Source organism: Corapipo altera, unplaced genomic scaffold, assembly GCF_003945725.1.
Source record: "Corapipo altera isolate COAL_440 unplaced genomic scaffold, ASM394572v1 107b, whole genome shotgun sequence".
Taxonomy (NCBI): Eukaryota; Metazoa; Chordata; class Aves; order Passeriformes; family Pipridae; genus Corapipo; species Corapipo altera.
Window position 1 is genome coordinate 449,293 of NW_020884951.1, and position 12,495 is coordinate 461,787.

General features: G+C 52.9%; 2 protein-coding genes and 6 non-coding genes across 9 annotated transcripts in view; all 8 read right to left on the reverse strand.

The window, feature by feature from the left end:
* Window positions 1-287: 287 nt before the first annotated feature.
* On the reverse strand, window positions 288-10,569 carry DKC1 (dyskerin pseudouridine synthase 1). 2 transcript variants are annotated; one of them, XM_027663125.1, is made up of 15 exons: window positions 10,493-10,569; window positions 10,278-10,339; window positions 9,920-10,006; window positions 9,319-9,410; window positions 8,726-8,910; window positions 8,170-8,234; window positions 7,480-7,606; window positions 6,967-7,097; window positions 5,870-6,013; window positions 5,330-5,450; window positions 4,164-4,282; window positions 3,329-3,432; window positions 2,820-2,886; window positions 2,067-2,225; window positions 288-1,589 (listed from the first exon to the last, which is right to left on the reverse strand). In XM_027663125.1, exons 1-15 carry the CDS (start codon window positions 10,506-10,508, stop codon window positions 1,521-1,523), a joined length of 1,548 nt encoding a protein of 515 aa, XP_027518926.1. In that variant the 5' UTR covers window positions 10,509-10,569; the 3' UTR covers window positions 288-1,520. The 2 variants fall into 2 exon arrangements, with proteins under 2 accessions (XP_027518926.1, XP_027518927.1); XM_027663126.1 differs by lacking the exon at window positions 288-1,589 and adding an exon at window positions 2,636-2,699 and having other exon boundaries at window positions 2,115-2,225.
* LOC113956576 lies at window positions 3,010-3,141 on the reverse strand. The gene has a single exon (XR_003530885.1). It is a non-coding gene; the product is annotated as a small nucleolar RNA SNORA56 (small nucleolar RNA).
* Window positions 3,785-3,860, reverse strand: LOC113956572. Its single transcript, XR_003530881.1, has one exon. It is a non-coding gene; the product is annotated as a small nucleolar RNA SNORD83 (small nucleolar RNA).
* Window positions 4,876-5,122, reverse strand: LOC113956573. Its single transcript, XR_003530882.1, has one exon. It is a non-coding gene; the product is annotated as a small nucleolar RNA SNORD17 (small nucleolar RNA).
* On the reverse strand, window positions 6,659-6,793 carry LOC113956575. The gene has a single exon (XR_003530884.1). It is a non-coding gene; the product is annotated as a small nucleolar RNA SNORA36 family (small nucleolar RNA).
* LOC113956574 lies at window positions 7,200-7,275 on the reverse strand. The gene has a single exon (XR_003530883.1). It is a non-coding gene; the product is annotated as a small nucleolar RNA SNORD83 (small nucleolar RNA).
* Window positions 7,820-8,066, reverse strand: LOC113956577. Its single transcript, XR_003530886.1, has one exon. It is a non-coding gene; the product is annotated as a small nucleolar RNA SNORD17 (small nucleolar RNA).
* A 1,091-nt stretch (window positions 10,570-11,660) lies between the features above and the next one.
* Window positions 11,661-12,495, reverse strand: part of LOC113956499 (factor VIII intron 22 protein-like) — a 1,683-nt gene continuing 848 nt past the window's right edge. The window contains exon 2 of the mRNA XM_027663157.1: window positions 11,661-12,495. This exon is cut by the window's right edge and continues 27 nt beyond it. Coding sequence (XP_027518958.1) covers window positions 11,899-12,495 — 597 coding nt within the window. The 3' untranslated portion in view covers window positions 11,661-11,898.

Genomic DNA, 12,495 nt, shown 5'->3' on the forward strand with positions numbered 1-12,495 from the left:
AGAGAACACCCAGCTTCCAGGTACGTGCCCCAGGTGAGTTTTGCCAAAGTGGAGGGTGGTCCCATGGCACCTCCAAAGTCCCAAGCAATGGCAAGACCCCTGTAGAGATGGTCCACACCATCATGACCATTTCTCTGCACGTGGTAAGCTGCCTCCCCTCCCCATGAACAGACCACTAACCTCTTAAGAGGAGCCAGATGAGTGACAAAGTCACACGGTTAAAAACAGGACTTTTATTTTTTATGTAAAAAAGAGGACATAAAAATGGACCTTTTTTATTTTTTTTTCTGCTCAGGTTCTGACAGCCACCAGCTGCTGTCCCCACTGCTTGCATTTATCTCCAGCTATGGAGGGGAGGATAGACAGTTAAGATAAAAGCAATGAATGAGGTTAAAAGTCACAGAATCTCTGTGGGGATGAATCTCAGAACAAAGCAGCCTGGATCCTTCCCCATTTAAAAGGAGCTAAAATCCTGGCACACTACCCCTGTGACTGAGAGATCTTTGACCCCCAGTAAGCCATTCCATATAAGGAAATCAGGAAAAGTCTTTCTGAAACTGCTTAAGCCCAACACCCAATGCCCCTTGCAGAGCTGCCTCTGACCAAGCTTTTCCTGACAAGGACTCCAGTCCCAGCAGCCCTTTAGAAAAGCACACAGGCCAGTCACCCCCTGGTCACCCTCTGTTCCCCAGCAACATCCCCACTTTTAGCCTTCAGAGCACACTGGGCACCAAAACCAGGAAAGGCAACCCAAAGCCCTGCAGTTCCAATCCAACAAGTGGGTAGAGAGGAGCAAAGAGACAGCAACAGGTACACCCTGGCAAGGGCACTGGGTTTGGGGATCAGCTGACAAGCAACAAGCATATCCCTGGGCAATACAGCAAAAAGGAGGAAGTAAACGTTTTAACGTTTACCTTTTGTGAAAAAGGTAAAAACAAGGTATTGAAGAATATCTGGGTGGACTATTTGAATTCATGTAGGTCAAGCCAAGCATGTGGCCAAGTTAAAAACAAAGCAGAGCCCTTTCAATAACCGATCTGACTGTCCCCATCCAAACCCATTCAGATGGGCTGTGACAAAGCCAGTCCTCCAGGCACCAATACATTCATGTAACTGTCAGGCAACAGCTTCAGCCTTGGAAGAAAAGGAAGAGGCAGTACTAGAAGGGGGAGAAAGATTATTCCACCCTCTAGGTGAAAACAGACACCAAGTAAGAGCCAGAAGCTACAGCTTCCCTGAAGATATCGCTTCTACTGGCATCACAGTGCTCAGCTTTAGAGATCAACCCAGAGCAGGGACAGCCAGGCACACCACTCCTCTGGCAACCCTTAAAACAGGATGAAGAGGGGCACCTGAGCAGGGCACATCCTGGGCAAACACACCCGCTCACTCATACACAGCAGAAAAGAACTTGGAGCTTGCTGGCCCCTCTGCCAACACAGCCAGTCCTCCTCTTCCCAAGGCCTCAGATTCCTCCTTCCTTAATGATGAGGTTGCCTGCTTTGGACAGATCCAGTTGCTTACTCCGAGCTCTCTTCGACCTCCTTTTGTTTCTTCTTCTTCTTCTTCTTGATGCTGGTCTCACTGGTCTGTGGAGAGGTTGGAAAGGTCACGAAGAAACCAAAAAGGAATCCCTCACTGCTCATTTCAGGAGGAACAGCCCCACTCCAGAAGCACTGCAGGCTCCCCATTGCCACAATGCTCCCTCACCACCATAAAAGCACTCAAGCACAGACTGAATGCCAGCACCATCCTCCCCCCAGGGCCCACGACAGGGCACCAGAGCAGAGAGGTGGCCTGGCAGGAACCCATCAACTGTCCCAGGGCTGCTCACCCCAACCCTGCCCCACTGCACATCTACCCCCACAAGCCTCACCTGCCCTATCTCCCAACAGCCAGTTCATTCTACAAATGCACCTCTGTAAAACATCTTTCTCTGCTCTGGGAGCCTGGCACTTTGTGGACATGCACAGCAGGATGCTGAGATGTTTATCTTGGAGGTATCTGGGACACACAGCAACCTCCCCCCCCGTTTGGACCACACCATGGCAGCACCCATTACATACCACTTCTATTTGCTCTCCCCCACTCTCGGCTGCCTCTTTGGCCTTCTTCTCTTTCTTCTTCTTTTTCTTTTCCTTTTTGCTCAGCTCCTCTGGTGGAGGGGTGGCAGGGGACGGGGGGGTCACAGCTTCATCACTTTCACTCACCGACTCTCGCTTCCTCTGTTGGGGGACACGTTGTCAGACACACCAACACCTTCCAACAGAGCTCAGGCGAGGGGAAAACTGTTTGCAAGCCCACTGCAGTATTTTGCCTGATTCAATCCAGCTTCAGTTAACAATGCTTTGGGCAGGCAGGGTGACCTGCAGACTGTCAGTGGCCCCTCCAGCATATGCTGTCCAGGATTTGCTTCTGCCAGTATTGCACCCTGTACTTCTCAAGGTTTCCTGTATCCCAAATATTCATGTAAAACACTACTTCACCTTTTCAGAGGCATGCAAAAGCCCTGACTTAGGGAATTTTAGATGCATGGACCTTTCTGCAACTGTCATCTCCAAGAAGGTTCTCTGCACTCAAAGCACAGAATCCCAGAGACAAATACCCAGGGAGGGTAAGGCCTTCAGCAGGTCACCTTACAGCCAGCTTGTGGGCCACTGCATATGTGGAGGGTCTAGGCTCCCACAACATGGAACACCCTGTGAAACAAGCAGCACACAATCCATCACCCAATACAAGCTGCCTAAAGGAAGTGGTGCATATCCATTCTTCATCAGGGCCCAAAAATGCTACAGCCAGAGAGTACTAATGATACTCACTTTTGAAGCCCTCTCCAGCTCTGACACAGGTTGGTGATCAGCAGCTGCTTCTTTCTTGGAAGAATCCCTGAAAGGAGAGATGCCCAGGTTGAGCAGGACAGTTGCTGCCTCACACTGCTCTGCACACATACAAACCCCTGTTCCCCTCACAAGGGCTCCACAACCCACCCCAGGAGCTGGGTGGGGAAGTGGGTGTGGGGAAGACCTGCAGCCTGCACCAGGGCCAGCTGGGCTGGGCAACAGCAAGGCCTTTCCCATTAATTTAGCAGACTGACTCCCTCTAGAACCACAAGACAGGCTAAAAAGGGATAACTGTCTGCTCGGGCACTTTCCTTCCAACACTGCCCAACATCTGCAAGAAATGCAACTGCACCACACAGGTCGGGACAGCCAACAGCCCTGGGCCAAGCCTAACGTGTCCCACCATCAAACAGCAGCACCCAACCCTGCCCTTGTTGCACAGTGCTCCCCTCTGAACACCACGAGGAAGCCACAAACCCTGTACCCACCTGTAATCCACATACTCCTTCTTCCAGGAATCTGGTGTGCTCTCGTTGGGCTTTCCATGCTTGTCCAGAAGACCCTTCTGGATCATCATCTTCTTCTGACTGGCCTGAGAGCGAAGTGTAACAAGTCAAACTGCAGCTCCAGGTAAGAAAGATTCCCTCCTGGGGCTTCAGCCACTCAGCCTAAGAGGAGGTAATCCAGGAACAAGCCAAGCCAACAACTACCGTGTGCTTAATGCTTTTCCAAGGACCTTCTAGTAAATCACACAAAACATGCCCTGCACAGCAGCCTAAATCTCAGACCAGAGGCATCTTCATTAGTAAATAAGGAGCCAATGGATGTTCCCATCCTTCCTGTTCTTCAGGCACAATTTAGTGTCTCACAAGACAGTTTGCATTTAAACAGTGTTGCAGCTGCACCAAAAGGAAAAGCAGCTGCTCCTTGCCCAGCCCCTCCAGAGCCATCAGCATGGGGTGATAGATGAGGGTCATCTTTGCACAGAGTGCTAATGTCAACCACTTCACATCATTTGGCTCTTTACCAGAGGAGGGTTGGTGCTGTACAGACCCAAGAAGCCCATTCCTTAACACCTACAGTGGTCCCAGCTGGGCCTGGAGCAAAACTGCCCAGGCTCTGTTGGGAGGGAAAGCCTTGCTCCCATCACTCCCTGGCACCAGGAAGTGCCACCCCCATGGCTCCAGAAGGCTGCAGAATTACAGGAAATCCCTGAAGAAGACACAGGCACAGCTCTGCCCAAGGGGGACCACAGAGTCCCACATCCCACCAGTTGGGCTCCCACCACTGCACTGGGACAGACTGCACCCCCACATCACTCACCTTGGGGCCCAGACCCCATTTTCGGGGATATGTGTCTCTCTCCATGATCACTCTCTTGATCTTTGCCACGATGCCATGGTCACAGGTAGAAATGACTGCTGTGGTCATCAAGGCAATGGCTGCAGAAGCAGGCAGGGAGCCCATTAACTCTTTAATAGCAAGACTATCAGCACAAAGAGGACCAACACCCCCCACCAGGGCTGTCTCACCCCAAAGACTCACTGGAAGCAGGTTCTGGACTAACACTTCCACGAGCTGCCCTGCTCAAAGGCAGCAAGTGTGCCAGCCATGGATTAACAACACCACTCCCAGGCATCTCAAGGAACCACACCACCACAGGAAGGAACAGAGCTGCTCTTTGCCAGCTCCCAAAGTCTTGCAGAACCAAGCTAGAGAAGACTAATCCTACCAATAATTTATGTTTTTCTCCCCAGGACCCCAGGATGACCAGAGTGCAGGCAGTACAAAGAGCAGGGTTGAATGGCCTGGCTGTGTTAGAGCTCCCAAGGCTCCTCAATCCCATGGGTCTGGACAGAACATGGGGCCATGCAGCACTGAGCACCCTCACTGCGTGTCAGCACCTGTCACCTACACAGCTTCTCTGAAGGCCCTTTAAAGGGCACCCTTTGAAGTCACTGCACAAAAGGTGGCAGTTGCTTGAGTCCCTTTGCACTGATCTGCTCAGGAACTGTGATGTGCCAGGTGGCAGCGTGTGATCAGACACGATCCCTCGTCCCAGTGAGGATGGAGCCCCCCAGAGAGGGGCTCCAGCCCTGCCAGCACAGCTCCCCTCCTGCAGGCAGCCAGCCACACATCACAGAAGCCCCCAGCAGGACACTGGGAGACTGCAGGATGTCTGGAGGCTGTGCAGCACCCAGACCCTAGAACAGGAACCGGGGTGCTGCAGGAGGGCAGCACCACTGCACTCAGAGAATGGATAAACTGCGTCATCACCTCACACACACAGCACACCTGAGCACCACACACAGCTCATGAACCCTTCACAGCCTGCCCAGGACTGACTGTGCCAACACCAAGTGCCTTGGGCCCACAGTCCCCATTAGGAAGCACTCATTAAACCTTCTCTGCATGGGGACTCATTCACTGTATCACAGCCTGGTATTTCTGCAGTTAGCTGGGCACAAGAAGAATGAGGAGTTTCATACCTAGGCAGATAGCTTCTCCTTTCGTGGTGATGACAACAATCTCCTGATTAAGCTCAATACCATCTTCATACCTCAGAACACCAGGCAGCATGATCTTGGCTCCATAGCAAATGGCATTAACCTGAAAATGTAGAGAACAGGAGGGCTTATAGCTCTTAGAAAAGTAAAAACAAGGTAACGAGTGCCTCTAATTTTTAGCTTCCCATTGCCATTACCATGCCAGCAATAATACCCCTAACTATTTTTGTCCGCTACGTAAAACTTGGGGGCTTTGGAAGAAGACAGCAAAGCATCTATCAGTGGGTGAGGCAGATCTCTCATAACCATCAGCATCCTCCTCAAGTGAGGAGAGCAGATTCTGTCACTTAATTCTTGGCTCTTGCATCTCACTGCTGATCTGGCAGTGGCTCTCACTGGGTTCTACACAAGTCACAATCAGGACAGCATTGGACGTCACACGGCTCCTGGTTCCCCATATTAAAGCTGTACAAGTCAGGAGGACGCTGTGCACTGTCAGCTGGCCCTGCCTCAGGAACTCACTGCACTGTCTTTCATGACGAGCCTCTTGTGTGAAGTCAGCAGCTTCTCCAGGGGCAGGATGACTCTCCTCAGGTAGCTCTCATCCTTGTTGTTGTCGTACTGCCACTGTGCATCCAGCACGTCGTGCATGGTCACCATGTTGTCCTGCAAAGACACGACCCCTCTAAACTCTCTCACCAGCCACCAACTTGAAACACCAACACACACACACAAAAAAGCAGCTAAAGTCCAACAGCAAACGTGCTGAAGGGAGTGAACAACAAATGCCCAACTCAAGCATTAAAATGCATTCTGAAAGAAGCAAGAATACTTTCCATCTGGAGCTTGAGGGTAGCCTGACTTGGGCTACCAGACTTCAACCTTCCTAATCTCAGACAGTACTTGGATCTAGTGTACAAGGTCTGTCCACAGGAAACTAAAATACGACCTAACGTAACTTCCTGGGACTTCTAGACAGTCTAAATTAACCAGCTCTTCCAGCTGTGACATGGAATAAATCTTGGAAGCAGCTGTAAGCACCCAACACCTAGAATTCAGAAATGACTGCCAGTGATTACAGCTGTGCTAAGAGCACAGAGAGGTGGAGAAGCACTTCCATTTTTATACTGCAGCTTTGCAAAGAGAGAAATTAGCTCTGGAGGATCCATCTATGATCTGACTGAAAAGACTGTACAAGCATTCAAAATCACGTGAGGCTGCATCTCCCAGGCTCATTCCAATGGAACACATTCCCTGGGCTGTGCCAATGCCAAGCTGACAGCTCACACTCCTGAACTTGTGGAATGTGTGGTTTGTAGGCTGAGAAACACAGGTGACATAAAACAAATCTTCAGTCACCACGGTGCACTTCCCAGTCACTCGCTGTCCCAAAGTTTAATTACCAGAACAGGAGCAACATCCTGAACTGAACTCAACACTTTGGTTACAGACAACCTACAAGAAAGAGCTCCCACTTTTCGGGGGCTATTCACAAAACTCCTCCCGGCAGCCACGTGCCTAAACCTTCTCCTAACAGTAAAACTCACACAGTTCCAAGAAATCCTTCGCAATTCCGACCATTTCAAGGGGGCTAGTTACAGTGAGAGCTGCCACTCTACCTTCTCTCCCAGGATGCCCGAGCGGACTCTGCGGAGCTCTTGCATCTGGCCCCCCACACCCAGCAGCAACCCCAGGTGGACACACAGAGTCCTGATGTACGTGCCTGCTTCACAGCTCACCCAGAAGATACCTGGAATGGATGACAGAGGAGTATTTAAAGCTGTCATCTAGAAATGAACCATAGAAATGAATCACATCCTTTAAGAGAAGCCGTATTTCCAATCCTTCACAGAGCCATCAGAATGGGGTGATAGATGAAGGTCATCTTTGCCCTGAGAGCTAGTGTCATCTAATTGACATCATTTGGCTCTTCCATGAAGGATGCAGCAGTACAAGAAACAGATGGGATTTGCTTCTCAGCACACAAAAACAACGTATGAAGCACTTACTGCTTGACAGTGGGGAGAATTTAGGTCTTAAGACATCTGCCAAGAAGACAAAGCAGCCCATTTCCCAGAAAATTTTATCAGCTGCCGGCTTAAGAGGAAGAAGGCAGGAAAGCCCTGTTTTACCTAATCTTCTCTCAGGATCATACTCCACCAGCTTGCTCTCATAGATGGTTCTGACTCTCAGTTGTCGTTTGACAGCAGCAATGAGGGGTGGTCGCTGAAACAACGCGCCTGTCAGAGTTTCTACTGCCTGAGGGAGGAAGGAGAAGCAATAGCTCACACCTGTGCCCAAAGGTAGGAGCACCTTGGAGTCTCCAGCAACCATGACCATTCCCATGAGTAAGAAAACACATAATTTGGTGATGTCATATTTCATAAAGCCAATCCAAACCTGTGATGTGGTCAGGATGCCACCCCAGCTGCCAGTGAGCACAGCCAGGCTTTTCCCATCAGGTGGCAGCGTGTGATCAGACACCATCACTCGTCCCAGTGAGGATGGAGCCCCCCAGAGAGGGGCTCCAGCCCTGCCAGCACTGCTCCCCTCCTGCAGGCAGCCAGCCACACATCACAGCAGCCCCCAGCAGGACACTGGGAGACTGCAGGATGTCTGGAGGCTGCGCAGCACCCAGACCCTAGAACAGGAACCGGGGTGCTGCAGGAGGGCAGCACCACTGCACTCAGAGAATGGATAAACTGCGTCATCACCTCACACACACAGCACACCTGAGCTCCATTTTTGACCCCTCATCTCCCACCAGTGCCCAACGCTTTGCATGCCAGGTGTCAGCATGGCTGAGAGCACGGGAGACTTACCCTGGCCAGCTGAGCCTCACTCTCAATTGCATTGTGCAGCCGAACAATTCCCACATACTCTTTGCCTGAAAGAATGACAAGAGCAGTCAGGAGTGGCCACTTGCATTTAATGTTGACCTCCAGGTCCACACTCCCTCAAAGCCACATGTTCCTAGGGCCCTGAAATCTTAACTACCACCTCTCCTAGGAAGCATGCACAGTTTATTCTGGAGCCAGTTATTCTTCCAGGGAAATAAACCTAAGCTACATTTATTTCTTCACCAATTTTTATTTCACTGGACTGGTAAGAGGCTAAGGCTGTAAGTTCAACTAGCACATAAAACCTTGTCAGAAGTGTTTTCACTGACTTAAAACAGTACATGTCCCAGAGAAGCAACCAAAAATCACTTGTGACAGCATGGATGTGTCCTCAGTGGCTCAGAATGACATGCAACCCTTGAAGTTCAAGGCACTGAAGGCCAAGATTGGCCCTTTCAGTACTGGAAATCTCCACTTTGTCTCCAAAAGCACTTCACACGTCCCCAGTCACTGTAAATGGCCTGGGCAACAAACATACCTGCGTTCTGCTGAGATTTGACCAGGCGTGTTGCCCTCTCAATGCACACAATGAGGCACCCAGTCACCTTAGGATCCAGAGTGCCACTGTGTCCGGTCTTCTCCACTCGGAGGATGCGCCGGATCCACGCAACCACCTCATGAGAGGATGGATTGGAAGGTTTGTCGAGGTTAATAAAGCCAGACCTGTAGTGTAAGATGGTAGAGAGCAGGGGCTAAGCATTGGGGCAAACACAGCAAGAGTGCACACACTGAGCTGCTCCGTGCACAACAGTTGATATACTCCACGGTCAAGGAGTTCTCTTCTCCCCTGACTGCTCTGTACTTAAAGGAAACCAAACTCCAAGCAGTCTCAAAGCCTAGCAGGCCAAAGGACTTTTCCAAAGACCCCAGAGAGTTCCTCAGGCGTTTGCATGTTCATCCACAGACTAGCCACAGTCCCAGAAAAAAAGCAAACTTTACATTAGATGTTCACCGATCACTGGCAAGGCCCTGAGTCAAGCAGAAAGGTACAAGGGAAACCCAGACAGAAAATGGTGTTAAGGTATTACCTGTGAAAGAAAAATAAACCACTCTGGCCCTTACTGCACTCACCTAACATAATCAGAAATCTCTCTCTTCAGAGGATTAGCACCGGAAGGAAGAGGTGTGTAGTGTGCTGTCCTCACATTTAACTTGTCAAAGCTCTACAAAATCCAAGCAGAAGCAGAAATTACAAATCTTCTTGAGCTCACCCTGGTTTCAGCATTGCTTTCCTACAATGCATCTCCCCCAGCTACACAAGATCTGATTTCTAAATGTCAGGGCCACTTCCAAAATCAAACACACCCAACAATGAAACCACAATGTTTCACAGAAAAAGAAACATACAAATCTTGCACTGAAATGGATGGGAAAGCAACAGAACACACATCTTTACAGCAGAGGATAAATCCAGTATGCCCCAGAAACTCAGCACAAGCAACTTGGGAGTCTATACACATCACAAGCTATGGCCAGACCCAAACAAAAAGCTCAAGAAATCGGACACGGTACACTTATACATCAGGGATGAAAATGATACTGCTGGTCAGACTCGATAACACGATTTCTGCATGCAGTGGGGTTACACAAAGCCGCAGTGCACTTCCACGGGCAGAGGACAAAAGGAGCGGGAGCAGGGACGGACCACGAGGTCGAGCAGAACCCGCCGTACCTTTAGCAGCAAGGGCCACTGCGACGTGTCCAGCTGGGGCACCCGGGACTCGGGCTTGATGAGAAAGTCCTCCGTGTGCTGGATGTCCTGCGGGGGAGAGGAGTTCACCGGGATCAGAGCGGGAAAAGCCGGCGGGCCGCGCTCCCGCCGCCTCCACGCGCCCGCTCCACGTGGCCCGGGAGGCTCCGCTGCCGCATCCACGTGGGGCGGCCGCGCTCCCTGCGGGAACGGCGCGGGAGAAACCCATCCCATCCCTACCCACCCTCCCCATCAACCATCCCACCGCGTCCCCACGGATGGGTCTGGGGGAGCCCCCCCACCATCCCAAACCCGGCCCGGGCAGACCCCCGCCGCTCACCGCAACATCCTCGTCGGCGAGCACCCGCTTCTCCTTCTTCCTCTTCTTCTTCACGCTGGAACCTGCGGGAGCGACACGCCGGGAGTGAGCGCGGGGAGCGGGGCAGGCCCGGGAGGGGAAAGGGAGAACGGCGCGGGGAGGGGGGCAAAACCGCCCGCAGACCCTTCCCCCCCGTGTCCGCCCGGAGCCCCCCGCCGCTCCCCACCGCTGCGCACCGTCCCCGTCCGCCATGGCCGCGTGGTGTCCCCGCCGCACGCACCGGAACGGCCGCCCCGTCCCGACGGCCCCGCGTCACCGGCCCCGCGTCACCGGCCCCGCGTCACCGGCCCCGCGTCACCGGCCCCGCGTCACCGGCCCTCGCCGCGCCCCTTCCACCGCCCCGGCGGGGAGGAGCATCCCCGCCCGGCAGGAGCATCCCCGCCTGGCGCCCCCGCTCCTCCCATTCACCACTGCTACTCAACTAGATACAATTCTAGTAACAGTTTCGTCTGTCTGAATTTAAAAAGGTCATAGAATCAACCGTGTTGGAAAAGACCTCCGAGACCGATAAGTCCAACCCTTGATCCAACACCGCCCTGGCTACCAGATGATGGCACTAAGTGTCACATCCAGTCTCATCTTAAAAACCTCCAGGGACGGTGAGTCCACCCCCTCCCTGGGCAGCGCATTCCAGTGTCTGATCACGCTCTCTGTAAAAAATTTTTTTTCCTAATATTCAACCTAAACCTCCCCTGGCAGGGCTTAAGACAGTGCCCTCTTGTTTTACTGACAGCTGCCTAGGAGAAGAGACCAACCCCTACCTGGCTACAACCTCCTTACAGGGAGTTGTAGAGTGATGAGGTCTCCCCTGAGCCTCCTCTTCTCCAGACTAAACAACCCCAGCTCCCACAGCCTCTCCTCATAGGACTCACACGACTTGTGCTGTTCCTATGTACTTTTTGCCACACAGATTTTTACTTTGTTTCCCCGGCAGACAGAGACAGCAGCAGAAAAGAAATAAGCTAGCAGTCCATTCATCCTTTTCGCCCTCCACCACTACTTTAATTCTCAAATTCCCTCAACTGTAGTGGAGTTGCCACTGTGCAGGCTCAGTTCTTTGGGTTACCAGCTGTTACACAGAGACTGAGGTCAGGCCACCACTATCAGTCCCCAGACTTGCAGGTCAGTGACCAACACCCTTCACCCACCAGAAAATGCACAGCCTCGTGTTGGCTGCAGCGTCTCTCGTTTTCAGGAGGGGAAAAAAATTAAAATCTCCTTTTTCTGTGTTTTTGTTGGGGTTTTGTTTGTTTGTGTTTTGTGTGGGCTCTTTCATTTTCTTTAAAAAAACAACTCCAGCAACATTTGATCCCCAGATGCCCAAATCCTCCAACACACACTAACTGCAGCCAGTCCTTTAATGCACAGCCTTGTTCTGCCCCGAACCGGCCCTTCCGCTTCGGGATTACACTTTTTCCAAGCAGGACAACATCCAGTACATACAGTGAGCAGTTTACTATGACACAAGGTGAACACATCTGCTCATCAACCATGGCTTGAGTGCGTTACAGAGTCGGTATTAAAAATAAATAGCGGGACAGTCTGTGTTGAAGTGACCAGTCCGAGCAGTCCCTGCGGGCGCTCAGAGCCCCTGCCCGGCAGGGCTCAGCATCTCCTGCAGCACCAGGTGCAGTAGGTGGTTCTGCTCGGCGCTCAGCAGCGGCCACAGCTCTGCCTGCAGTGCCTTCAGCGCCTCCACGTCCTTCTCCTGGCACGCCAGCACGGCCGACTGCAGCAGCAGGAACAGCTCTGCTGGCAGGTAGCTGGCGGCCGGCGGCAGCCCGCCCGCCCCGGGGCCACCCGCCCCGCCGGTGGTGCTCGCCCCGCCGTCGGGCGCCTCCCAGCAGTACTGCTCCAGCGTGCGGGCGTGTTCGGGCAGCAGCTTGGCCGGCGGCGGCTGCAGCAGCAGCAACAGCAGCACCCGCGACACCTCGCAGCGCGCCAGCACGTCCAGGAAGGCACCTCCAGGAGCCGCCCCGGCCCCCGCCCCGCCGAGCCCGGCCCCGGCCAGCGCCTGTGCCCGCGTCAGCGCCGCCAGCGCCCCGGCGTAGTCGCGGGCGAGCAGAAGGCAGGACGCGCGCTCGGCCAGGCAGCGCAGGGCCTGCAGCGGCAGCCGGGCGGCCCCCAGCAGCTCCGCCGCCCGCTGCAGGGGCGCGGCGGCGCGGGCGGGCTGGCCCAT